Source organism: Fukomys damarensis, unplaced genomic scaffold (assembly GCF_012274545.1).
Source record: "Fukomys damarensis isolate Sample0158 unplaced genomic scaffold, DMR_v1.0_HiC HiC_scaffold_25, whole genome shotgun sequence".
NCBI classification, from domain to species: domain Eukaryota; kingdom Metazoa; phylum Chordata; class Mammalia; order Rodentia; family Bathyergidae; genus Fukomys; species Fukomys damarensis.
Window position 1 is genome coordinate 32,488,222 of NW_022900937.1, and position 27,043 is coordinate 32,515,264.

The following is a 27,043-nucleotide window of genomic DNA, read 5'->3' on the forward strand; positions in this document are numbered from 1 at the left end:
AACGCTTTGCGCATGTTAGACAAGAAAACCCAAACTGAGTTTTACCCCAAGCCCTGGCTTTTTTTTTTTCCTCCCTGATAACTAAAGATTGAAAGCAGGGCTTTGTGCATGCGAGGCAAGTGCTATACCACTAAGTTACCTTCCTTGAGCTTTTCATTTTGAGACAGGATCTTCCTAATTTAGAATCCTCCTGTCTCTGCCTCCTGAGTGCTGGGATTACAGGCATGAGCTACCACGCCCAGCATAATACAGTTGTTTTTAACTCCCCTTCCCTTTGCCTCCCTTCTTCCCTCCTCTAGTTCCCCTTTTCATTCTTTTTAAATTAAATTAATTAATTAATTTTTTTTGGTGCTGGGGTTCAAACTCGGGCCCTTGCATTTGCAAGGCAGGCGCTGGAACCACTGAGCTAAATCCCCCCTTTTCATTCTTTTTTTTTTTTTTTTGAGACAGGGTCTCACTATGTAGTTGAGACTGACCTGAAACTCACTATGTAGCTCAGGCTGGTCTCAAACTCACAGCGATCCTCCTGCCTCAGCTTCCCAGAGTGCTGGGATTACAGGCGTGTGCACCATGCCCAGCCCTCTTTTCATTCTTTTTGATATTGTTAATCTTAGTTCATGTTTATGGCATTTAATGATCATGTTATTAAGGCTTTTAGGAAATTGTATCTGGTGTATCTTCACTCTACCTTGCTAGATTATTTTATTTATTTATTTGGCTAGGTTATTTTTAATGACTTTCTTTTTAAAAAATGTTTTTTGGTTGGTTTTGTATTTCTTTTTTTGTGTTGTTGCTTTTTTTATCCCCCCAGTACTGGGGATTGAACTCAGGACCTTGTGATTGTGAGGCAGGTGTGGCACTGCTGAGCTAAATCCCTGGCCTTCGTTTTTTGTTTTTTGAGACAGGGTTCCACCATGTAGTTCACGCTGGCCTTGAACTCTGTGGGGATCCTCCTGTTTCAGCCTCCTGAGTGTTGAGATTATAGGCATGTGCCATCATGCCTTGCTTGAATGACTTCTCTTTATTAAATTTTATGTCAAAATATTACTGTCCAACTATCAGTGAATCTGAGCAGAGTAGTAAGAGTAATTATAATTTACTAGGCACTCTGTATAATTTGTCTCATACTTACCATGAGCTGTATAGTTGTTGTTATCAACCCATTCTACCACCTCCCACCTCCCTCTTTTTGTACTGGGGATTGAACCTAGGGCTCCCTGTACACCAAGCAAGCAGTGTTCCACACAGCCACACTTGCAGCCCATTTTTAGAGTGTATTTTGAAGCTGGGCACAGTGGTTTACTCCTGTAAAACCAGCACTCAAGGATGTTGTGGGAAGAGCATCTCAAGTTGCAACCCAGCCTGAGTAGTTTAGCAGGATCCCATCTCAAATATGAAGGTTCTAGGTTCTATCCTCAGAACCACAAAAAGGAAAAGAAAAATTTAATTTTCAGACAGCATCTCACTAAGCTGTCCAGGCTGGCCTTGAACCTTCCGTCTTCTTGCTTCAGCCTCCCAGGTAGTGTCAGTCTGTTTCCAAGGGTGCGTGTGTGTGCACACAGCTCACAGAAGTTAGGTGATTGCCTGAGATCATTTAGGTGTGAATGGTTGATCCAGGATTTGAGTGCAAAGTGTACATTTTCTCTGCTCCAGTGCTGGGGAGTTGAGAGAAACAGTGCCCAGAGTAGTGGTAATCAGCAGGAGTAAAGGGAGAGGGACTCAGTAAGAATTCAGTGTAGCTTTCTGAGTTTCCGCCCAAGTTTGACTTGAGGTGGCCTCTAGGATCTTTGCTATCAGCGCAGGTACTTCTTGGCTTTTTGTACTTTTCTTTCATTGTTAGAGATGACACTGATTCATTAAGAAAATGTTGACTCGTACCACTTCTCTCCCCTCTGCAAGAAAACATGAAAGTTTGAAATTTATTTTACAGAGTTTCAGTCTCTCTTTTTTTTTTATTGTATCGGGTTGAACTCAGGACCTTGCGTTTGCAAGGCAGGTGGTGGAACCCCCTGAACTAAATCCCAGGCCCCAGAATTTCAGTTTTAAATGTATCTAACAATTCATGAGAACTTTATTTTATTTTTTTTGTAGATCAGTATTTCTAAAATTTATTCTGAAAAAGTCAGTTTTCTTTTACTATAACAAGTTGATATAATTGGGAGTTTATTTTTGAAAATCTGTTGATTTCATACCCCTAGCAATGGGTAGATTGAGAAGCATCTATTGCTTTTTTTTTTTTTTCCAGCTTTAATTGAGTTTATTGGTACATTTTAGGGATACAGTACAGTTACATTCATTGTTGGGATGTTGTACCTCTACATGACAAGTCTTGGTTCTCATTTTTTCCCCTTGTCCCTGCCCTCCCTTCATGAGAACTTTATAATCTGTTATTTCTTCCAACCTTCAAGCCGTTTAGTCAATAGGTGACATTTTCTCATCCGAAGATGAATTTAGGTTCAGAGAATGAGGCCAGGTCAAAGAGTGAGTAAGTGGTGGAGGTAGGGTTGGAGCTGAGATTTTCAGACTCCAAATCTCTGTCATATTGTGTTACTAAAATTTTAAAAATGCAGAGTGGGAAGCCGAAATGACCTCCCCGTCATGAAGCTGTTTGTTACTATGATAACTGAGAAGACTGCTCTAAATAGCAGTGGCAGGTGAAATGTAAGCCAAGACCATGCAGAATTTGGGTGTGACTATTAGAGGCCAAAAAGTTACAGTAATTGTATGAAAAAAGGAAACTTGAAAATTTACTTTGCAAATTACATATCCTCTTTAGTAGGAATCAAGAAATACTCTAATGAAAAAGCTGCAAATACTTTTTTGATACTTTTTGATGTCACCAGAGATTTTTTGAGGGGGGAGGGATACGGGGGATTGAACTTGAGTCCTTGAGCTTGCAAAGCAGGAGGGGGCACCACTGAATTAAATTCCCAGCCCGTCATCGGGATTTTTTTTGAAATAGTTCTTAAACGTTTTCCTAAAAGTGAAATGTCTCAAATTGTTTGAGGGCTAGAATTGATAAGGAAATGAAAGAAGTATGTCTGCCAGAATGGACCTTTAGAAATAGGAAAATAATGTTAATCTGTTGTCACTGTAAATTCATAAAAAGTCAGAAAGCTACATAAGTCAGTGAGTGGATGACTACGTAATTTTGGGAGGATAAAGTAAGATAAATTTTGACTGACATGTCCTGTTGGAGATTTTATAGATTCAGAGCTAAGATTGGAAAATTGAAAAATACATGTAAGTCTTCCCATTGCTTGGTCTTTGTTTTTACTGCAGAGCAGGACCTATCCTCCATCAGTGCTGGGATGGAATCAAGGCCCCCCGTGTGCCGGGCCAGACTGCCCGGTCCTGGAGCGGTTTCTCAGTGCAGAAATGCACAAGGCAATTCCTGGGACTCTTCCAGAACAAAAATTAAAAATACCACAACTCATAGAGAGCTTTAAAACTGGAGAGTAAGGCCTTTATAATAGGAATGCTCTTCAAATTTCTCGACATAAGTAAAGGGGGGAAAAGTCATTACTGAGAGTGTGTGGGAAGAAACATTTTTGGATAACAGGAGAAAATGCTCCAAAGATTTATTTTATTGTGTTTCTTTCCTTCTGACCATTAAAAAAAAACAGAAGCAAACTAAAATTACTTTGTATGCGCAGAAGTTAAAAATATTTGTTGTCATGGGAACAGCCCCTGGCTTGATTTCCTGGTGGTTTGAAGCCTTGTGCATACTCTTGAGGAAGTAGCATTTCATACTTGCAACACCACAGCTGACAGAGTCACATGCCTGCCTTTGTTGTCCTGGGCACAGGGAAAGGGCTCTGTAAATAATAAGTGAAGGCCGGGCGTGGTGGCGCATGCCTGTAATCCCAGCACTCGGGAGGCTGAAGCAGGAGCATTGCTGTGAATTCGAGACCAGCCTGGCTACCCAGTGAGTTTCTAGGTCAGTCTCAACTACATAGTGAGACCCTGTTTCAAAAAACCAAAAAAAATAAAAAAGAATAATAGCAAAGAAGCCTCACTCACCAATCCCAGTTTCTGTGTCAAAATGACAATGCATAGAAAACAAAAAGGACCGGCAGCCACCTAGAGATAAGCAGAGTGTGTATTTTATTGTCTGCATTGGAGGCTGTATTTATTTCTCTGATTGTAACTATGAATTAGTTATTTTTCAAAATTAAGCTCTTTAGAGAAGGAGGAAAAAGCATGAGTGCTTTTAAATACAGAAAGTAGCAATTTTATTTTGCCCAGCAATGAGAATTTTCCCGTTGGACACGCAGCGTGACTGCTAGAGGCAACATAGTGCAGGATTTTAAAACAAGTAGCTTCAGTTTCCGCTTCCCCATTTACTAACTGTGTGGCCTTGAGTGTGTTGATTGACTGAGGCTCAGCTTCTAGTTGTGTAGCGATGACATAACTGGCTCGGTTAACGGTGTGTAACAGTATTGGTCTTCCACAGTCGATGTCCACCAGCTTCAGCTGCCTTGGTGCATGTGATTTATTATTCGGACTTACCAGGAAAGGTGAATACATCAGCTCTTTGAACCCTTTCCCCCAGTGTTAGTTTTTTTGGTTTGCTAAGTTTTTACAGCTAAACAGATTAGTCCATCTATCTTTACAAGGGATACATTGCTCCAGTACCTAGTAAAACATTAGTTATGACTTGCACAGTGTTTCTGGCTTTTAAAGAACGTTTAAATGAAAATTATGAGAGGCAAACAAAATCAGGGCTGTTTTACTTGCTGTGGGTAAAATATGAATGTATTCCCTCTTTAGGCATTTTAAATTGTATCTAACATCAAGTACTGAGCGCTTTTCACAAAATTTCAAAGTCGTCGTGGTGGATGGCGAGGCAGAAAGCGAGTATGCCGTCAGGTGGCAGGACTTCTTCAGCGGCCACATGGTCGGTGAGTGTGCGGGCGGGCTGGGCCCAGGTCCAGGTCTTCGGGCTCCAAGTCCCAAGTGATTGCCAAGTCTTTTTTTTCCCCCCACCAGTACCGGGGGTCAAACTCAGGACCTTGTGCTTGCCAGGCACATGCCGCCAGGACTTAGGTGGGTGGGACAAGCCGAGGCCCGGGAGTGCTGTGCTGTTGTGGTTGCAGTTGAGTTGTACACACTTGGGAGCAAAGCATTCTCTTGAGGGAGGTGGGCGTCTGCGCACCTGTTGTACTAGCAGGCTGGTTTGATGGTTAAAATTACTTTCCACTGTAATGATAAAAATTTAAACACCTCTTGTCTTCAGGCAAGGATTGTAGGCGTCCCTTAGGAGATTTTAAACAGGGAAGATAGGAGATAAAAGTAATTTACTTTATGACCTCTTATATATCTCTTTGAGAAAATGTGTCAAAAAAGCAATTGCAGCTTACATGGCTTATTATTTGATATGGATTTTTGATAAAATGTGTTTCTTTTGTCCCGAGGTGAGCCTGATTCTAGGGTCCTGGCCCACATAGGAGATGATGATGTTACCATAAGGATCAACACAGACGGGGCAGAGTATAACATAGAGGTAAATGCATCTCTGCAGCCATGTTTTCCAGTAGCTTAGCCACAGCTGGGATGTATTTTGTTATTTTGTTTCGTTTTCTTTGAGGCAGGGTTTCACTCTAGTTCAGGCTGGCCTGGAACTAGCAGTCCTCCCGCTTAACCTGTGGTGCTAGGATTACAGTTGTGTGCCACCATTCCTGGCTTGTCTCTGACTTAAAAAAATCTTTTCAGTTTAAGATGGCAAAAGTGAAACTTAAGCTCATTTCTTTTCTCTTTGCATTTAAAATTTTATTTAACTAGGAAAATAGATGACTTTGAAAAACAAGGATAATACTTTTTATCTCTAAGAAGCTCATAAGATGCATTCTGCAGTTTTTTTCTTACATGGTGTCAAAGTTTCACATTTACTAAAGGTAGAAAAAAGAGTAAGGGAAAAACGTGCTCTGTGAAGCAAGTTTGAGCTGAGTAGAAAGGGTGGAAAAATAAAAATAAACAGTACACCTTATGGCTGGGGGAGTGCCATGAGGAGGAGTGAGAGCTGCTGTGCTGCTGAGAGGTGTGTGGTGTGCAGGGGTGGGTGGGTGAGGAGATCCGTCAGTTGTTACCAGACCGCCATGTTTGCTTTGTCGCTATTTTTTCCTAAATCACTTAGAAGTATCATGATACTTCACTTCTAAGTATTTGAGTTGCATCTCCTAAAAATGAAGCCCTTTTCCTACACAGCCATAATAAAAGTAACACCTGAAAAAATGAAAATAATTCTACAGTTTTAGCTAATCACCAATGCTAGTCAATTTTTTAGTCATCTTCAAAATCTCCTTCACAGGGCCAGGGATTTAGTTCAGTGGTTCTGCCGCCTGCCTTGCAAGCACAAGGGCCTGAGTTTGATCCCAGTACCAAAAAAATGAAACAAAATCTTCACAGATTTATTTGTCTGGTTTTCCAGTCCAGGATCCAATCAAACCTCTTGGCTTTTGTTGAATTATTCATCAAGTGTTTTTTTTCCCCCAGTAACTTATTAGCAGTGATAGTAACAGGATTAGTTTCTACTAGTGTGGTGACCGCCTCGTGTTTGAAATCTCCGCCTGTAACTGGGCTAATGCTCCTTTACCTACCGAGGGTCTTGTCGCGCAGGTGACCTTGTCCAGGGCACTGTGGGACAAAGTTGCCCAAGCCCTATCTGTGTGCGAGCCTGGGAGTACCAGGAAGCTCTTACGTGAATTTTGTAACATTTGATCCAAAGGGGGTAAAAATGGGCTTCTCCTTTCTCCAGGCCCAGTGAGCTTTACTAAGTGTGGAAAATTCCTGTGGCTGAGGAGTTGGGTTACTTTTTGAAGCCTTCCCAGCCTAGAGATTCTGTTAGCCATTGTTACCTAATCTTCCCGACTTTGTGATGGAGTGGACACAGTGCGCGTGCAGTGGAGACTGTTTTGGGCACCTGTGCTGTGCTTGGCAGCATAGCTGTTAGGACGTCGGTAGGGTAGGTGTGTGAAGTCCATTTTTTGGGGTCTCTGTGTAGTCCAGGATGACCTTAAACCTGCTATGTATTATCCTTAGCCTTTGTTTTTCTTATTTTTCATTTTGAGTTGTATCTTTTTTGTTTTGGTACTGGGGATCGAACTCAGAACCTGGCGCTTGCCAGGCAGGCACTGTGCTGCTGAGCTAAATCCCGGCTCCTTATTTTTCATTTTGAAATGGAATGTTACTAAGTTGCCTGGGCTGGGCTCAGACCTGGGATCCCCTGCCTCAGCCTCCCGAACTGCTGAGATTATGGGTGTTCAGCACTGTGCTTGGCCTTGTCTAACTTTTATTGCAGTGTCATCAACAGCTAAAGTAGTGTCAGCATGCAGTAGACATTATATAAATATTTTAAAATGAATTAATAGAAAAAGGCATTTTTTTCTCCTGAATTTTCTGAAAGATTTCCTCATGCCAAGTGATGCATTTTTTGTGTACAGGTAAAATCACAAGTGTGTCATCTACGAATTAATTTACCAGCATAGAAAACCCCTTATGATAACAATGGAAATAATTTATTTTGGATAAAACTTCCCATCATTTTATTGAATGAGAAATGAGTGTTGTCTAAGGATAATCAAAGACATCATGTAGACTAAATGTTTAAGAGTTCTTATTTTTTCCATCTCTTCATCTATATTTTATGTTCTAGCCACTCTGGAGATTTGTTAGTGATACTAAAGACAGAAGAATGCTGGCTTACAGATCGGAAGACATCAGGAATGTTTCACGCTTGCAGTCTCCCAAAGTGTGTGGCTATGTGAAACTGGAAGATGAGGAGCTGATTCCGAAAGGGCTGATGGACAGGGAGCCGCCGGGAGGTGAGCTGCGAAGCCGCATTTCAGTGAGACCCAGCGTGCTACAGCTGACTCCCGCGGGAGTGGTCGGTAACCAGTAAAAACATAGGATGATCGAGTAGCTATAATACTTGGTTTGAAAATAGTTTTGTCCCAGAAATTCTTAATTATTTTTATAATGTGAGGGTTGTATTAAGCACTAATAAACTAATGAGAGCCACAGTAATTGGACTTAAAAAGATGCTGGGGAAAATTGAATGATCAGAGGGAGAATTCTTTACTAGCAGGTATTTAAAAATGTCAAAGTAAGGCCGGGGATTTAGCTCAGGGGTTCCACCGCCTGCCTCACAAGTGCAAGGTCCAGAGTTCAATCCCCGATACCAAAAAAAAAAAAAACAAAACCCCAAAAACCCCAAAACCAAAATGTCAAAGCAGTACCATCAAACAATCTTTAGAACTTTTAAATAATAATTTGAGTGGTAAGAGAGCTATACTGTTTGGGTGTAAAAAGGTTCCCAGTCTTGGGACAGATCTTTTTAGTCATTTAGAAAATAACCATTTTGGAGAGGTAATCTGCTGTCCTTACTATTTTTAAATTTCTTTTGTGGGAGCCAGTGTCGTACTGTGTTGTCCAGGTAGACCTTGAAATCCTGGGCTCCGGAGATCCTCCTGCCTCAGTTTTCTCAGTAGCTGAAACTATAGGCATGTGTCTCCTTGGCCGGCTTCAACTGTCCTCATTCTTGAAGACTTCAGAAAGTACTCCTCGCATTTTAGTACATAACTAAATAAGTTGTCAACAGCTTCAGTATTTAGTAAGAAAGCTGCCCTGGGCAGAGGTGTGACTCAGTGATGGGTCACTCGCCAGGCAGATTTAAGCCGCCATGGTTCGAGCTCTAGTACTGAAAGCAAACGAAAGGTACTCTGTTAACACAGTGATCTTGCAGCTTCTGTTTGTTGTGGAGACACGTTTGTGAGTGTTCACAGTTCCCCAGGGGAGCGTGTTGATGGCTCTGCTGCTGCGGGTGAGGTCTCCAGACTAGGAGCGGAGACACATGAATAGGGGAGCCTGGCTCTGCCTTTCCACCTGGACGCTTGCGCACGGCTGTGTGTGGCTCTGTGCACTTCTGCTGCACAGTGTCCCTCAAGACACTTCCGCCTGAGAAGGGCTCGTGCCCCTGCTTATGTGAGGCAGGGGTCCCCATCTGGCACTGGCGCTGAGACAACTCCACGTCTCCACGGTTGCCAGTTTTCATGTCCCATTGCTTTGATGTTTTTACTGTTTCTTTATCAACTTCTAGAAGTAAATGACTGCCATCTTCATAGCCAAGTAACAGACAGGATTTCTACTCTGTACTGTTATTTGGTTCTTTTTTGCAGTTCTGGGAATAGAACAGAAGGTCTCACACATGCTAGACAAGTGCTCCACCATTGAGCTACTTCCTCAGACCCCTTGGTTTTCACTCTACAACGTTTTTCCTGGTACTGAGGATTTAAGCTAGGGCTTTCTGTGTGTTAGTCAGGACCTGTACCACTGAGCTACACTTGTAGCCCTTTCTGCTTTGAGAGAGGGCCGAGAGAGTCTTGCTCTTGCCTCAAAGTTGTCATTGTCCTACGTCAGCCCGCCATGGAGTGGGGTCACAGGTGCACCCCATGCCCTGTATTCAAGATAACTTGAGGATACTAAGCTCAACTGATGTTTGTTTTAGCTCTCTACTAGATGTAAAGTTCTCCTGTAAAAAACGCCCCTTGTCTTGATGAATTTTGATGTAATAGTGTGTACCAATTCATATCAGAGTTTGTCCATCGGGTGAAGAGAAGAGCCGACCCGGATCCCATGAAGAACACGTGTAAACTACTGGTGGTTGCAGATCATCGCTTTTATAAGTACATGGGCCGCGGGGAGGAGAGCACCACCACCAATTACCTGGTGAGCAGTGGGTGCTGCAAGTAGGGTGTGGCTCTGGCCAGCTCTGTCCTGGAGGCTGTGACTCTCCCATGGTGTTCCACAGCTGATACTCTGTGGAAACCATCGTCTCAGAGTTAGGAAAGCCATGTTTTACTTTTAAACTAATGTTTTGTACATAATAGAATTTTTATACTAGGTCTGGGGAAATTCATAATGTTTATACAAAAGAGCTTTGCAAAAGCATCAGTTCCTAGTAACAGTGAAACTGTGCTATCACACTGTGGATTTATGTTTCAGAGGAAAACTATCCACCAGGTGTGTTATGTGCTTTTCTCCATATAAATATATCTCCCAGAAGGTCAGTTTTGTTCATGTCATGCTAAAAAGGTAATCACAGGAGTATGCATGATTATGGCCATAATCCGTTCACTCCAGGGGGAAAGAATAAACAAGTGTGAACAGTAGGTGCTTTGGGTGGTTCTGGGGATCAAACCCAGGTGCTGGCCAGCCATGCACTCTTGCACTGAGCTGCTCCAGCCAGAGCTGGAGTTCTGGCATTAACCATTACAATCTTTCAGTCAAGGGAGTCCTTTTTCATTGACATTTTCTCTTACTATGACCTCATTCGTCATGAGAACTTGGCACTGAGCAAAATGTTTTTACTGAGAAATAAAAGAGAAAGCAGCTATTGAGGACTGGCAGCCTGGGATGGGAAAGTCCCATCTTTGTGCCTTCCCTCAGCCTGCCTTCCCACCCTGTCCTGCCGTGTGGAGGGGGAGAATTTATTATGAGCACAGTGGGAGCTGTTGTAATCTCTGTTCCTAGCAAGAAGGGTTCTTTCTTGAAAACACTTCTCTCTAGGTCTGGGCTTTTTAAGGGGATTTTTAAAAATTTTGTGTCACTGTTCATGACACCATGAATGTGGGAAAAATTCAGTTTCTTACAGTTACTTGTTAACAAAGAACAATTTCTTAGACCTGTAACTTCCTTCATAGTCACTGGAAAATAATTCAACCCAGTTTTTATTTTTTTCTTCTTTTTCAATTTATTTTTTAACTGGGGTTTGAACAGTAAAATATGCTGTTTGAGGAGCAGAGAGGGAACGAGCATTTTGTTCTTTCTGTGTGGTGAGGAGATGGCCCTGTCACCCACCCTCCCAGTGGGAGAACAGAGGGGTACAGTGAGGCTCGCTCCCGGGCCCCTCCCACCCTTCCTCAGGGCCAGGCTGTGGGATGAGGTGGGGATGGGGCTGGTGTTCACTGTCAGCACCCTGTACCTTTCCCTGGATGCTGTCAAGGTGTGTGCCAGGAGACAGTGAAGACTGCTTGCTCCCTCTGATATTTTTAGTTGAACTGACTGACTTTAAAATTTTCTTTTTCTAGTTGACTGGAATGGCAGTTTAAAAAAACGCAATGCTCAATATTTTGGTCCCATCTGCAGTTGACTGTCTGAAATTTGGGGTAAACTGTACCACTGTTTTATTCTGGTTATACTTGAAGTTGGGAAGTAGGAGTAATTTCTTTGATAAAACCACCAATGATTAAAGATTAATATCTTAAGGGTAGTTCTTATCATTAGTGGAAACTTGAAATGGTATTCTCTTTAAACAAAATTTTCATCCCTGCAGATTTTACATTACATGTAATAAGCGGGAAAGATCTATATACTAATGTCTTTGTTTTATACACACAGATAGAGCTAATTGACAGAGTTGATGACATCTATCGGAACACTTCATGGGATAATGCGGGCTTTAAAGGTTATGGAATACAGATAGAGCAGGTATTTATCAATAGATGTGGCCTTGTGTTACTTGGTGAAGTTATGTAACTTAAAATATTTGTATTCAAAACCCAAACATTTTCCTTTGACATTGATAATAAGTAAAAATTCCCAAATGCCAGTGATTGTTCTCTGGTAAATTGGGTGGTGTTTTTGATAGTACTTACTTGTAGATTTCTGATCTGAAGCTTGATATAGGGAAAGAGCCCTGTAAGGCTGCTTTATGGCCTGCTTGTCACTGGTAGTGTTTTTCTTCTCTCAGATTAAAATCCTTTGAGGCTGGGGATGTGGCTGAGTGGTAAAGTGTTTGCCTAGTGTTCACAAGGCCCTGCATTTGATCCCTAGCACCATACCCCGAAAAATCCTAACACGTTGTTGAATCATTACTCAAAAATACTGTATAAGGCACCATCACTAGATGTTTTTCTAAATATCTCCTTCTGATTCCTTGTAAGCTATTAATGTTATGACCAGTAATGTTATAGTAATATTACCTTAGTTGAACCTCATAGTAAAAATTGTTTGAAATTAAGTTTAACTAAAGATACTGTTCTAAAATTGACAATTGCTTTGGACAGACAGACGTTTTGATATGTCAACCTTTATTACATGAATTATATCTTATTTTCTAGGCTTTTTGTATTAAATCATATTCTTACAGGTTGTGTAGCATAGACTTTAGGCATTAAATAAAATTTATTTTTTTAGTCAGGCATGGTGGTGCACACCTATAGTCCCAGCACTTGGGGCTGAGAGTTTTAGTCCAGCCTGAACTGCATAGCTAGACCCTGACTCAAAAACCAAAACCAAAAAAACTTTTGAAATCATGTACCTTACTAATTAAATGTTAAACTTTAATAGTACTTATGTAAGACTAAGAATTTTTCCCTTTTCCGTTCTTTTTCTGTTTTGTATTTTCTTTAAGTTACTATTTGAATAGGTCACATATACACAGTACAAAAACCAGTGAAAAGTAAGTGTACAACTTCTGTCTGTTGTCAAACCAGTCCTTTTCCAGGGACGTCTCCATCACTAGTCCTGTGTGTCTTCCCAGAGGGTGTGTGTGTGTGTGTGTGTGTGTGTGTGTGTGTCTGACACAGAGGCAGTTGCTGCACTCTGTACAGTTTTCATTTTGCAGTATGTTGGAGATGTTTCCATGATGGTACATACATAAAAATGGCCTGTGTTTGAAACACCTCAAATCATGTTCAAAGGTTTGGGGGCCAGTACATAAGTGTCCCTTTTGCCTTAGGAGCTTAGAGCCAAGCCAATTGAAGAACATAGGAATAATGTGGGGAAGAAACACATCACCTTCTTTAACGCATAAGAGATGGATTGGAGGATGTGATCTGATGTGTGGTCAGTCATCTCCAAACTGTCCGACCCCCCTTTAGGCAGCTGAGTCAGGAGCAGGGCAGAGCCCACTGAGCCAAGTCTGTCTTCTATCTGTCTGACTAGCTGTCTGGAAAGCCTGTTCCTTTTTGTCTGAGAAGGTTTCCTATGAAATTACCTAAAATGTAGGTACAAGGAGAAGCCCCTCTCCTTTATAATTCTCCCTGTGGGAGCCAAGTGATGAACAAGTTAGTATTTCTAAATTATTGGCTGTAATTGTAATAAATATTTAAGGCTCATGCAACTCAAGTTCTCACTTTTTCCAAATGTAGAAGATATGAAAACTTGGTACATATATAACTAATTCATCGACATATGTTTTTCATACCATATACATTTCAGTTTGTTTTAAGCACTAAACGTTAAAAATGAAGATTCTATAGTCTGGTTTTACAACACTTTTTCTAGAATGGTAAATGGTCTTTGTTTGAACAGAGAAGTATTGCTCAGTCTTACAGCCCCTCGGAAACGTTCTAAGTGTGTTATCTTTTTAAGTATAGATTCGCATTCTCAAGTCTCCACAAGAGGTGAGACCTGGCGAAAGGCATTACAACATGGCGAAGAGTTACCCGCACGAGGAGAAGGATGCGTGGGATGTGAAGATGCTGCTGGAGGTAGGTCTGATGCTGGCCATGCTGCCCTGGCCTCTTGGGTTGGAGAAGATGGTGGGGAACCAGAAGTCCCCTCTGCAGGGACCTGTACCCTGTCGGGGGCACACCTCAGTGGCTGAAAAAGATGGACACGGCAGCCAGAGCATTACACGGACAAGGCATACAAGTCTGACACAGCCTTTAACTCCAGGTGAGCTTGGAAAGCTTAGTCTGGCCTGAGGAGATCCTAGCAGAGAACCCAGATGACCCACCGACACCCGGACCAACCCATGGAAACATTCCCCCGAGCTGCCAATGTGTGGTAACTTGTTACAACAGCTATAAAAAGTGAATCCACCGAGCAGGACACTGGAAGATCCACAGCACCACTGCCCAGGAAGTACACAAAGCCACCTCGATCACAACCCAGGACAGCGGGCACCCAGGGCAGCACCCTTAGGCAAGGCAGTCATGTCACACTCAGCAGTTTACCCAAACTGGTTACTGGAATGAAAATTCCTGTAGAGAACTTGCAGACCGCCAGATCCTGTTCCACCCGTCCCATGCATGTGCACAGCCTGCCCACACACGCTTCAGCAACCTGAGCTGGTGGCACCGCCTATGCAGAGCCGAAACATGGGCCATGTCGCCTGCCAGAGGTGGCCTCGCTGCCCCGATCCACAGAGATGCTGCTTTACAGTAACGCACGGTGACACGAACACAGTGACACTGTGGCTCATTCAGGGTCCTGGTCCAAGCTGGCCCGGAGTTAAAGGCTGTGTCCAGTCTGTCCAGACTAAGCCATGTGTGCAGTGTCCCATCTGACCTGCCAGCTCCTGCCCATCCGAAGCCTGGAAGTCCGGGATCAAGGTGTCACTGGAAGTGTTTCTTCCGAGGCCTCTCTCCCAGGCGTGTAGATGTCACTTCCTTGTGTCCTTCCCTCAGTGTGTGTCTGGTCTGTGTCATCTCTTTGTAAGGACCTGGGGATTAGGACCTACCCCTGTGAGCTGTGCCCACTGTTGAGCTGTCTCAGTCTGATAGAACTGCTAATCTAATCTAATCTAGAACACTTTGTTTTTTATAGCATTTCAGCCTGTGACCTCATTTTAACTGAATCCCCTTGGTAAAGACTCTCCAAATATGGTTGGCTTTGGAGCTGTAGGGTGTTAGGACTTCACTCTGAATTGTTGGGTGGCTGTAGCCCAACTCATTCGGCAAGCTGCAGTGACGCGGCCCTGGCAGTCACACACTAGCACTGGAGGAGACCTGAGCAGCTGAGCCCCTGCACCCTCTTCTCTCGACGCCTCACATGGCCTGCATCTGGCAGGACCTGGAGGGAGTAGGCTGTGTCCATAGGTGCCACGCCTCGTTCCCACAGAGCTGCCAATGACCCAGGGTAGCCTTCTTCACCCTGCAGATGGCTCTGGACTGACCGACCTACCTATACCTTCCTTCCCTCCTTCCCCCTCTCCCCCTCCTTTTCTGTTTTTGAGATAAGGTCTCACTATGTAGTTCAGGCTGGCCTTAAACTCACCGTGTATCCCAAGCTGGCGTCAGACTTGTGGGGATCCTCCTGCCTCAGCCTTCCAAGTGCTAGGATTACAGGCATGTGTCACCATGTCTGACTGACCTTTCATTTTAAATGTTTTCAGAAATGAAGAGTTTTTGTTTGTCTGTCTTGGTGCTGGGGATTGAACTCAGAACCTTACACTGAGCTACATCCTTGGCCCCACCCCAACTCTTCTGTTGGTTATGCTGGTTAGTGTGCTTCATTTGGGCAGACTTCTGCATACCCACTTAAAATTTTAATTGTTTTTACCCTCATAGTTTCACAATCCTGCTGATAGTTTTTAATGTGTATAATATATTTTTCTCATATCCATTCTTCCATCTCTGTTCTTTGTTAAATTTTTTGAGACGAGTTTTCACTAGGTCACTAACGTGTCCAGGCTGGGCTTGAACTTGGAATCTTTCTGTCTCAGCCTCCCAGAATGCACCACACAGCCAAGCCTAAAATCAAGATTTTTTTAACTTGGGAGTCTGTAAGTTTATATGTAGAACTCTTTTATGGTATGTTTTAAATAAAAACCTTCCTCATCCCAAATAAATGAGTAAATAAACACCTCTAGAGCAATAGCAGCACCCTTGCCACACCTGGGGGAGGTCTGTCTGGTGTGCGTGCTGCCCACTGTTGAGCTGTCTGTCAGTCTGATAGAACTGCTAATCTAATCTATAGAACACTTTGTTTTTTATAGCAATTCAGCTTTGATATAGCCGAGGAAGCATCAAAAGTCTGCCTGGCTCACCTTTTCACGTACCAGGATTTTGACATGGGGACGCTCGGATTGGCCTACGTGGGCTCTCCTAGAGCGAACAGTCACGGAGGCGTCTGTCCCAAGGGTAAGCTTGCCTGTGTTTGTGTGAACAGGATGCCAGAGCGCTGAGCTGATTGAACTATGACGCTGTGTTTAATAAGCAATTTTTGCTTTTGTGTTTTGTTTGCCTTTAGCTTATTATAGTCCTGTTGGGAAGAAAAATATCTATTTGAATAGTGGTTTGACCAGCACAAAAAATTATGGTAAAACCATCCTCACAAAGGTATGTCCTCTGGTCTTCTTAAAGGGTAGATTGGAGTTTATTGTATTAGAACCTCAGTTATTTATATTTTTTATATTTATTTATATTGTATTAGAACCTACTTATTTATATTGGTATCTTAAAAATTAATATTAATGTTTATGATTTCTGTTGAAATGCATGTTTTCTTTGAGAAATATGAGAATTAAAAGTTTGAGGAAGAGGGCCGGTGATTTAGCTCAGTGGTTCTGCCACCTGCCTTGCAAGTGCAAGGTCCCGAGTTCAATCCCCAGTACCAAAAAAAAAAAAAAGTTTGAGGAAGAAGTAAAGCACCCCTTGGCTTTCTCTGGAGACATGAGGACGTTTGTGTCCTCACCACCACCTCCCGGGGTGCGCGATCCTCAGCTCCTTCTGGCACTGGTCTGGGCCTGCGGTGGTTATGCTTCATTCCTGCACCCAGGTTTCCTCTTGCTCAGTCTCTGCCAGGCAAGGGAAGCTCTTCACACCGTCATAGTGGAGCCCTGACCGCAGTGGCTCTCAGCTCTTTGTGCTACTCAGAGCCTCAGCTGCCGAGGCCTCGCTTGGGAGCTCTTCCTGCGCTGCAGGTGGCAGCTCCCAGTACCTCTCTGCCGCTTTCTTGCTCTTGGGGTTACAGCTCGGCTCTTGGCCACTTTGGCACCAAGCAGCCTTTGGTTGACCCATTCCTCATGCTCACCTTGAGATACCACTCACTGATCTGCACCAAGAGGGGCACAGACTGCTTGCCAGGGTGCAGGGCTGCTGCGTGGAAAACGGAGGTGGGGGGAAGTGTCAGCTCCTGTTGGTCATGGTGGGCAGCAGCCCGGCTGACCTGAGGAGGTTCCCCGACAGGACCAGGGGGTGCCTGGTACAGGTGTGGCCTCTGGGGCAGCCTTGAAAGGACACAGTCTAGATTAACAGCCCAAGGTGGGGCTCAGCGAGCTCTCTCATCACACACACAGAGCTTGTGTGAGCTGGGCGCAGTGACAGACACTGTAGGTGCAGTTGCTTGGGAAGCTGAGGCAGGAGGATTGCTTGAGGCCAGGAGGTAGAGGCCAGCCTGGGCAACACAGTGAGATCGCATCCCCAAAAGAGAGATGTTACGCGTTTGCCAGATGTACAACACAGAGTGAGATCTGGTGTAGCTGTGGACTTCAGGTGACTCAGGCCACATAAAGTGGGATGAGGAGACAAGGCTGCACTGATCATCTCTGGAAACGCTGCAAAATGTCCTTCTGGAGCCAGTTCCCTTTTTTGGTGTGACAGCCTCTTAATGGTTCCATTTATGATGTGTTTTCCTCGGTCTTCCAGAATTTTCTCTCATGGAACAGAGTTAAAAGTAAATTTGCTTTGAAATTTTTGAGTTGTTTTTACAGTGCCAGACTGTTACAATCTGCTCTTGAATTTTTTTCCCATTGTACAGTTAGAAATTACTTCTCTGTATTACACCATTGGGATTTGAGTGTTTTTGCTAAAAATTCTAAATTTCCTCCAATGCCATTTTTAATATAAATGTGGAAAAGCTTTAAGACCTTGGCTTTTGAGAAGCCAGTAAACCCAAGAATTGGGAATCTTCTTGTGTAAAAAACGGCCTGAAAATTACTAATTTTTTGTGTCTTACAGAATCAGGATTCCTTTAAGTGTCGTATTCTTAAGATTTTCTAGCTAAATTCATTATTGTGTTATATTCAAATAGAAATCCAGTAACCTGATAAAAGTACATTCACCGCTGGATTCTCCACCTAAACTATCAGTCACCGACTGGGTCACTGAGATAGTAGAGCATTGTTTTTGATCCTCAGTTTTTTTCTTCACCCTTTGAGATTTTTTTCATTTTGCTGAGAGACTGTTTGGCTTTGGCGGAGAGTGACTGGGATGGGGGTTATGGTGGCCTGGTAGCTGGTCATTGGCTTTATCAGCACTGCACGGCATGTGGTATACTGTTACGAATGTTTTTTTGTTTTTTTGTTTGTTTTTTTTTTGAGACAGGGTCTCACTGTGCAGTTGAGACTGACCTGGAACTCACTATGTATCTCAGGCTGGTCTCAAACTCACATTGATCCTCTGCCTCAGCCTCCCAAGTGCTGGGATTACAGGCGTGCACCACCACACCCGGCATGAATGTATTTAGTACATCTTGTAGGCTGTATTTTCCTAAATTGATTTAAATTAATCCGTGTCCTAACTTTAGAGTAGCATTACACAGAATTTTGCTCGTGTTTAATTTGTCATCGGCAGGTGAGGCAGGGCCCAGTTGTTACTCTTGTTCTCTGGTTAGAGAGGCCCAGCTGGCCACAGTCACTGGTAGTTAAATGTCCTTTCTGCATGAACCCCAAGGAAGCAGACCTGGTCACCACTCATGAACTGGGGCACAACTTCGGAGCAGAACACGATCCAGACGCCCTACCTGAATGTGCGCCAAACGAGGACCAGGGCGGGAAATACGTGATGTACCCCATCGCCGTGAGCGGTGACCACGAGAACAACAAGGTGGGTGCGTGGGCCTTGTGGGGAGAGAGGAGCTAGCGGTGTAGTCCTTTCCTGGGGGAGCCACACCGGCAGTAGCGCCATGTTGGCTGTGCATTTTACAGTGTAGCGTGGCCACCCACGCCTGGCTAGAGGTACCGTTCAGACCCCGAGTTTTTCAGTTTTGACACAGGTTCCAAGACTCTGGTCCAGTCTGGCCTTGGTCCAGGCGGTCCCCCAGCCTCCTGAGTGCTGCGGTGGCAGGTGTGCACCACCACGCACGGCTCATTTCGACTGGTCCTGAAGGTTAATCTCACTAAATTTGGCCTCAAAAAATCACTTACAGTGATGACTTATTGGAATTCCCAGTTTTGGTCTGTGGTGGGCTCAGGCTCTGTTAAAAATTACCCATTGTCTCATTTGTAATTTGCTACCAGTGTTAAGTGCACAGCACTTCACAAATAGCACGTTTCCGTCGGCTCCTGGAATAAAGCGTACGGAGTTGGCCAGGCCCTAAGCATCGGGCGGGAAGGGCCCTGTCCTTGGCCTTGCTCCCAGTTCTGCCTCCTGGGCCCCGTGGCATAGTAGAGCTGTTCCGGGGTACACACGGCAGTGGCCCTGCTGATCTCTGGGTTCTGGTGTAGGCGGTGCCATGTCTGCGTGGAGCCCATGTGGCCGCCTCCATGCTTTAGGACCCTAACGGCAGCACAGCGCGGGCGCGCTTTCCCCAGCATTTTCGTCCCCGGTTATTTGAATTCATGGGTGCAGAACCCACAGAGAGGAACAGCTTTCCGACCGTTAGCGCTGAGATTCTGCATGAAGTCCAGTGTTCACAGAGCCCAGCTGTGGGCGAGGCCACGGCCAGTTGTGAGGGGGAGGGTGGACAGGTCACGGCCTCCTTGCCCTCACCCACTTTGTGCTCACTGCCCCTGTCATCTTTGACTGATGCACCTCATTTGTTTGGCTGCGATGTGACAACTACCTCTTGCTCTCTTGCAGTGCATGGCACGTTTCATTTTTCCTCTGCTTGACACCTTGTGGGTAGGAGACGCTTCCTGCCCCTTTGTCCTCCTCTTCCACGGTGTCTGGCCTTGTCAGTTTCCTGCCATTCTCAGACTGCCTCTTGCTGCCTGGTCTGTGCCTGACGTGTGCTGTGTGACCGACTGCTGCTGGGGAGGGCTCTGGGCGGTGGCCGCCAGCCGTCGGGCCGTGCGGTTGAAATGCTGACCAGAGAGCAGGATCTGAAGTGTAAATTGTTTTATTTAAATGTAACAGTGTATGCCTCTCTTTGAGGTGGAAATAGGTGTTCACCTTCCCGGGAGGATGGCAAAGCACTAGAGCTGATTTGTGGTGATCTCTGTTGCCAGAAATGAGTGGAAAAGCAGGGACAGTGGTGAGGATGTAAGCCTGTGCAGCCATAGCTGCTCTTTGAGGTAGCTGGCGAGGGCACCAAGGTATCCATGCTGATCTGCCCACTCCTGTGTGTGGGGACATCGCTGTAACACCGTAGCACATACGTGTGACTACGAGCAAATCAATAGCTACATTGGCTGGCGGCTGCTGTGTCGGACGTGGCCTGTGCTGACAGGTCCCCTGCTGCTCTGTCACGAGGATGGGGGCGGTCCTTTCGTTGTGCACATGGGGTACTGTGCTTCGCTGCCCCTTCCACTGCAGAAATCCCCAGTGGGCTCCACTGGCCCCTATGGCCTTGCACGACCTTGCTGATCAGTAGACGGGGCAGAGCTAGTTTTTTGTAGAGATGCTGGACTATTTACCGGCAGCAAAGAACAGTTTTTCCACCAGGTGGACTAGTGAAGAGACAGCCAGCAGTTGGGGGGTTGGAACTGAACAGGTGACATTAATGAACACAGGGTGCTGAGGGTTTGTCACCTTCTAGTAAGTTGCTGAAGGAACGGAAGTTGTGTGGGAAGGATGCAGGCAAAAGTGGGGGCTGTGTGAAGAATCGCTCCTGTCTGCTGACTGACAGCCCCTCACTTGGAATCACTGAGCTCCTGACCCAGGGCCGCTGGATCTGCAGAGGCCATGAGTAAATGCCACCAGTGTCTTTACTGGAGAGCAGCCCGAAAGAGCTTTTGGCTAAGGCCAGTGAGCTTTTGTGTGTAGCGTGAGGGCCTTTGTGAAAAGGAGTTCCTGGGTGCCTGGGAGCAGCTAATATTCTCGGAGACTGCGCCCTCCTCTCTCCATGCTGCAGCAGCCTAGGAAGGCGACACCGAGCTCCCACAGAGCTGCGGAGATCCTGCCCCAAGGGGGCGCAGATGAGAGCTGCTGAGAAGGTTGAAAGGCGGTTCTGACCTTTGCATTGGGAAACTGGGATTGTGAGTCACTGTCAAAACTTGGGGGGACTTGTACTACTGTAGACCTATGAGAATGTTGGGTAGCAGCATGGAATTGAAGTGGGCAGTCACATCATGCCTCTCATGAAGCTCAGTACTTTAAAGTGAGTCACATGAGCCAGCGAGCAGGGCATGTGCACCTGCCTGTACTCCCAGCACTCTGGGAGGCTAAGACAGGAGGATTGCAACTTCGAGTCAACGCTGTGAGACTTAGCAGCTCCGTGAGAGCCTGTCTCAAAATAAAGCAAGCTGGATGTAGGGGTTTGAGGCGCAGGCCCCACACATGGGAAAACCAGAAGCAGCCACTTGCATTCCTGCATTGTCCCACAGGGGCAGGCAGCAGCCTGGGGCTTTCTGTCCTGCTGGACCGCCTGTTGGGGTGGAATGGGGAGGGTAATCCCAGTACTTTGATCACTGGTCTTGCTGCAGAGTTGGAGGTCTGAGAGCGAGGCACTCGATTCCATATTGATGATCTTTGTCGGTGACTTGGCCGCCCTGACACAGCTCTAGGTGGCTCCAGTGGTGGCTTTTACATTATGGACCTTAGAGGGGCTGGAGATTTAGCTCAGTAGTGCTACTGCCTGCCTTGCAAGGGTAAGGACCCGAGTTTGATGCCTAGTACCAAAAAGAAAAAGAAAGTGGACCTTAGAGGCACAAGAATACATGGGAGTGGGGCCAGAGATTTAGCTCAGTGGTGCTGCCGCCTGCCTTACAAATGTGAGGACCTGAGTTCAATCTTTGGTACCAACAAAACAAAACAAAACCAATAAAAAAGAATACATGGGAGTGAATCTTTATTCCGTTCTTCTGAGCCTTCGTGGCCTTTTTTCTCTCCAGATGTTTTCCAACTGCAGTAAGCAGTCTATCTATAAGACCATCGAGAGCAAGGCCCAGGAGTGCTTCCAGGAGCGCAGCAACAAGGTGTGCGGCAACTCCAGGGTAGACGAGGGGGAAGAGTGCGACCCCGGTATCATGTACCTCAACAACGACACCTGCTGCCACAGCGACTGCACGCTGAGGCCGGGTGTGCAGTGCAGGTGAGCGTGGCCTGGGAGTGGGTGGGGCCAGTGTCAGCATCACAGGTGTCTGCAGGGGAAGGCCAGGAGTGCGGGGTTTGGAAATGAGCCAGGCGCAGTGCTGTCTGGAAAGCAGTTTGCATTATAGAGAAACAGCCTCTGGGCTTGGGGTGGAGCCCAGCGGTGAGTGTCTTGGCTGGGTGCTTGCTCAGCCTGCGCGCCCAGCCTCGGATTCAGTCCCCAGATCACCCCAGAAACACCCTGACCTCGCTCGCGCCTTCCTGACACATCCTTCTTAAAGGAGACAGATGAGAGAAGACAGAGACTTTAAAAGGCTGCTGCTGGCTGCCTTCTTTCATAAGCGCAGTCAAAATGGTACCCTGCACCTCCCTCAGAGTTGTGTGTAGAATGGCGCTGGTGACTACCCCAAGGGCTCACAGGCCGGAAGGCGCCTGCGCTCCCGCCTCCCCAGCACGGTACGCAGCTCAGGAGGGGCTTCAGTGGTAGTGGAGGAGATCCTGGAAGCTGCGAGGTGCAGAGCAGCCCTGGACATCCTTTTAGTCATTGCCCTTTTACTTTTTGGTTTTCTTAAAAGAACTTTTTTATAGTATGTATTTGCCATACAGTGGTGCCTTGGTTCACAAACACTTGTTTGCAAACAGGCATTTGGCAAAATTTTGTTTTCTTGGCATTGGTCAACAGATGTGACCACAACCATCTTTCCCATGTGAGCACAACGCGGGAGCAATAGCGCTCACCTTCGCCGTAGGGAATTCGGACCTCTACATAATAATGTATTCTACTTTTCCCCTTTGCCTCCCCTCAGCTCTTCTTCCCTTCCCCCTTTTCAAAGGCTTTGCTTCCATTTTGTTCCTTCCGTTGTTAAGTCCCTTTTGCCGTCCCCTTCCACCCTTGTTCCCTTCTTGTTGAACATGTTCTTCCTTCCCAGTATCTGTCCTCCATTTTGCTCCTTGTCTGTCCTTCACAATGTGATATTTAAACTTGTGTGTCTTATTTAACGGCTTTGAAGTGAATCTGTTTCTTTCATTCATTCATTCATCATTGAGACAGGGTCTTCCTTTGTAATCCAGGCTGGCCTGAACTCATGTTGATTCTCCTGCCTCAGCCTCCTGACTGCTGGAATTACAGGTGTTCACCACCACATCAGGCTATTTCCCCCTTTTAAATAAGGCCAACCAAGGATGCCGTGACGCTGTGAAGATGAGCGCTGTCTAGTGCGGCCTGGGCATCGCTGCTTCCCGGATAGGAAGGGATGCTGTCTGGCTCTGTGGCAGTGGCGGCTCAGCGTGGTCTCCCTGTGCGTACCAGGTCTCTGATGTGCCAGTAGTGTGTGGCTGAGGCTGTCGTTTAAGGTGAACCATCCCTGCCTGCTTCCCCGCAGTGACAGGAACAGTCCGTGCTGTAAGAACTGCCAGTTCGAGACGGCCCAGAAGCGGTGCCAGGAGGCCATCAATGCTACCTGCAAGGGCGTGTCCTACTGCACAGGTACGGGCTCCTGCTCCTGACTGCTCAGTGCAAATGTCTGCGAACAAGGCCGTGCTCTGCTCCACTCTTCCTGTGCAAGAGCCCTGCCTCCCCTTGCTGTGCCTGGAGCTCGCAGACCCTGGAGGGGCAGCACTGGAGCCGGGCACCCTGGCTGGCCGCTGACTGGCTCTGCCTACAGGGAACAGCAGCGAGTGCCCCCCACCTGGGAACGCAGAGGATGACACGGTCTGCCTGGACCTGGGCAAGTGCAAGGATGGGAAGTGCATCCCCTTCTGTGAGCGCGAACAGCAGCTGGAGTCCTGCGCCTGCAATGGTGAGCCCCGGGCAAGGGCGGTGCGCCGGGCAGCTGCCTGCTGAGCTGGGCAGGAGGGCACAGGGCTCAGACAAGGCGCAGGTCCCAGCTGGCTACAAGGGCCCTGGGGCCGGAGAGAGGTGTGCGTTCTGGTCTCCATCTGCGGACTTGCGGTGGAGGCAGTGGCAGTCTAGGAGGGCGGCTCAGAGGACAGCACTGCCTGTCACACTGTGCTTCCTTCTGGTTCCCAAAGTGTGCAGCCCGCCTGGGACCTGCTGCTGCTCTGCTGGAGCCGATTCTTCTCCTGGGGACGGACATGGGCTCTCAGCTCCCTGTTGCCTTGGTCTCTGGCCTTTTGCCACCCTGGCTGGTTGGGACGGTGTGGGAGGTACGGGGTGCCAGTTTGTGGGGAAGGAGCATTGGGGGGGTACAAGCAGGGGGGTGAGACAGACTTTCTGCATGGGCCGAGGAGCGTGAGCTCCAGCAGCCCCTTGGTGTGGCGTCTCTCACCAAGCCCAGCGTCTCCTGCAGTGAGTTCAGGGAGCTGGACTGGAGCGGACGGCGGCTGGCAGGACTCGAGCGTCAGTCTGCGCCTGTCCCCGGCCCTTTCAGAAACTGACAACTCGTGCAAGGTGTGCTGCAGGGACTTGTCTGGCCGTTGTGCACCCTACGTTGATGCTGAGCAGAAGAACTTATTTCTGAGGAAAGGGAAGCCGTGTACAGTAGGCTTCTGTGACATGAACGTGAGTACTGCCACAGGGGCGGTGGCTTCCAGAACAGCCAGATTGTGCAGGTGGCCAGGGCTCAGGTCACTGGAGCTCAGGGCCTGGGCAGACCCAGAGGCTATGCCCATTGGTGGGTCCTGTTGTCTCAGAGCTGTTCTGGCTGTACCTCAGGAGCAGGTTCTGGCCTCGCCTAAGTCCCACCTCCAGGTCCTCCACCCGTGGGGCACGAGTGAGGCTTAGGCTGCTCAGGCACTGGGCCATGTCCTTCCCTGATCACCCAGGGTGGGTGATGACCCGAGGAACCCTGAGGCCATCTCTGATGGAAGTCCACTCACGGATGGCTAACTGGAAAGCATCCAGGCCAGGCAGTCCGCTTCCTGGGCTCGCTACACTGAGATTGAGATCGCTGACCCATGGAGAAGATGGGCCACTTGGGTTTCAGTGACACTTCCATGGGATTGAACGCTTGCAAGGCAGGCGGCACCACTAAGCCAAATCCCCAGCCCAATGCCCATGATTTTCATAGTTGCACTGTTTCTAAATGCATTTTCTTCCCTTCTGCTCTTTTCTCAAGGGCAAATGTGAGAAACGAGTACAGGATGTGATCGAGCGGTTCTGGGACTTCATTGACCAGCTGAGCATCAACACGTTTGGTAGGTGATGCCACACTCAGTCACTGGACCCGAGCCTCCGTGCTGCATGAGGTGCGGACAGGTCAGTGCACACATCCCACAGCAGCTGCGCTGGCTGGGCTGGAAGTGCGCACCAGATCTGGCTCTGGAGCTTGGATGCAGAGATTTTCAGAGGGAAACAGAATAAGCGTGGTTCTCTATAGCTTTGTGAATCTACACATTCAGCCATATGAGTTTTGTCGGTGAGGAGTTACAGTATGTCAGCTACAGAGCTGTCACACCGAGCACTGCCTGGGTAACAGAACCATTGTGGTCTGGTGTAGCTGCGGCTGCCAGTGACTCTCGGGCCCTTCTCTGAAGGCACAGGAGTGGGAAGATGAGCAGGCCAAGCAGGAGGCCATGCAGCGCGTCCCGCCGGAAGCTTCAGGAGCTCGGTTGGGATGCTCACTGCTTGGCATTGTCCACAGGGAAGTTTTTAGCAGACAACATCGTGGGGTCCGTCCTGGTTTTCTCCTTGCTGTTCTGGATTCCCTTCAGCATTCTTGTCCATTGTGTGGTAAGTCCCCCATTCTGAGCATCCAGACCTTTGATCACAACTGCAAGCGCACCCCACCTTGTGATCTTTGGAAATGGGAAAGCTGCTCCGCTCCTGCCAGTGACATCACTTGGTGTTAGCCCTGGCAGCTTGGCTGGAGGTCTTTTACTCTAGTGCGTGAGGCCTAGAGTGCTTGTAAGTGCAGGAGACCCTTTCATTGGGTCCGAGTGGCTTCTTACACAGGCTGCTCCCCACATTCTCCCCAGATCGCAGCATTACTATACGGGCTGTGCCCGTCCTCTTCCTGTTCTTGCCAGGCAAGTTAGCGGCTCTAAGTGGAACTGGGCTTTGTCTAAGGCACACCAGGTATTTTGTCAATTTGAGCTCCCCCATTTCATGACAAACCCTACAGCACATACATACACTGAGCCCTGTCTGTGGGGATGGGGTTCATGCTGTAGGGGAGACCAGACTTGGCTTCTGGCATCCCTCAGTTCTAGCTCTTCCAGGGCACTCCTGCAGCCAGGGCCTCCAGCCCCCAGCTTGTCCTAGGGGTGCAGGAGGGGCCCCTCGTGCAGGGACTGGCTGAAGCGTTGGGAGAGCCTAGCATCTGTCCACAGTACACCTGGAGGGCAGTGGCGGCCAGGCCGGAAGCCCAGGCCCCACTCTTGCTTCTGCCTTTCCCTCCGCCATAGGAAGAAACCCGCAGGAATTGAGGCTGCTCCTGTAGCAGCCCAGGCTGTGTGTGACAAGTTTGTGCGGGGGACCCTGGAGGCCAGGGCAAGAAGCCACGCAGCCCTAACCTGCCATGGCGGCGTCTTGGGTGCTCACCTTGGCACGGCCGCCCAGGGACAGCCCTCAATGTCCTTGGCTCCACCTGCCTCTGCCAGACTGACTGCAGCGACTCACGGGTGCTGCGCTCAACTCTGGCGCAGAGGGTCAAACCCAGAGCCTCCTGTGCAGAGCTCGCACTCACTGCCAGGGCGCCTGCGGGGTGAGCTGACACGCTGTCCCTTCTTGCAGGATAAGAAGCTGGATAAGCAATATGAGTCTCTGTCCCTGTTCCACCCCAGCGTGAGTACACTTGGGAAAGCCGAGTCCCTGCAGCCCGCCCCGGGCTCTCATTGCCCTGCAGCAGGGAGGTCTCATCGGCAGGGTGGGCTGGGCTGGGCTGTGGGCTCCTATGCTGTCCCTGTCCCTTGAGGGTGACAGATTCAGCCCCAAGTTGCCATTTCACCTTTGCTGGGCCCGGAGCCGCTCCCTGGGTTGGACGGGGCGCACACAGCACTTGCTCAGCACAGGGCTGGTGTGCGAGGGTCACCGCTGCATCCTCCCTCCCGTTACCAATGCAGAATGTGGAGATGCTGAGCAGCATGGACTCGGCGTCCGTGCGTGTCATAAAGCCCTTCGCCGCGCCGCAGACCCCGGGCTGCCTGCAGCCGCTGCCCCCAGG

The 27,043-nt window shown here is 47.4% G+C and overlaps 1 protein-coding gene across 5 annotated transcripts in view; it reads left to right on the plus strand.

Moving 5' to 3' along the window:
- Positions 1–27,043, plus strand: part of Adam17 (ADAM metallopeptidase domain 17) — a 40,359-nt gene that overhangs the window by 11,922 nt on the left and 1,394 nt on the right. For 3 of the 5 annotated variants that reach the window (XM_010629068.3, XM_033756182.1, XM_010629065.3), the window contains 17 exons: positions 4,774–4,904; positions 5,418–5,506; positions 7,655–7,823; positions 9,593–9,726; positions 11,398–11,487; positions 13,380–13,493; positions 15,725–15,869; positions 15,979–16,067; positions 18,402–18,554; positions 21,722–21,921; positions 23,303–23,406; positions 23,585–23,719; positions 24,311–24,441; positions 24,998–25,076; positions 25,523–25,611; positions 26,614–26,664; positions 26,943–27,026. In XM_010629068.3, the coding sequence (XP_010627370.1) occupies positions 4,774–4,904; positions 5,418–5,506; positions 7,655–7,823; positions 9,593–9,726; positions 11,398–11,487; positions 13,380–13,493; positions 15,725–15,869; positions 15,979–16,067; positions 18,402–18,554; positions 21,722–21,921; positions 23,303–23,406; positions 23,585–23,719; positions 24,311–24,441; positions 24,998–25,076; positions 25,523–25,611; positions 26,614–26,664; positions 26,943–27,026 (1,987 nt within the window). Of the gene's footprint in view, positions 1–4,773; positions 4,905–5,417; positions 5,507–6,906; positions 6,969–7,654; positions 7,824–9,592; positions 9,727–11,397; positions 11,488–13,379; positions 13,494–15,724; positions 15,870–15,978; positions 16,068–18,401; positions 18,555–21,721; positions 21,922–23,302; positions 23,407–23,584; positions 23,720–24,310; positions 24,442–24,997; positions 25,077–25,522; positions 25,612–26,613; positions 26,665–26,942; positions 27,027–27,043 lie in introns of those variants that run through there. The other 2 variants (XM_019208163.2, XM_033756183.1) reach the window with 2 other exon arrangements.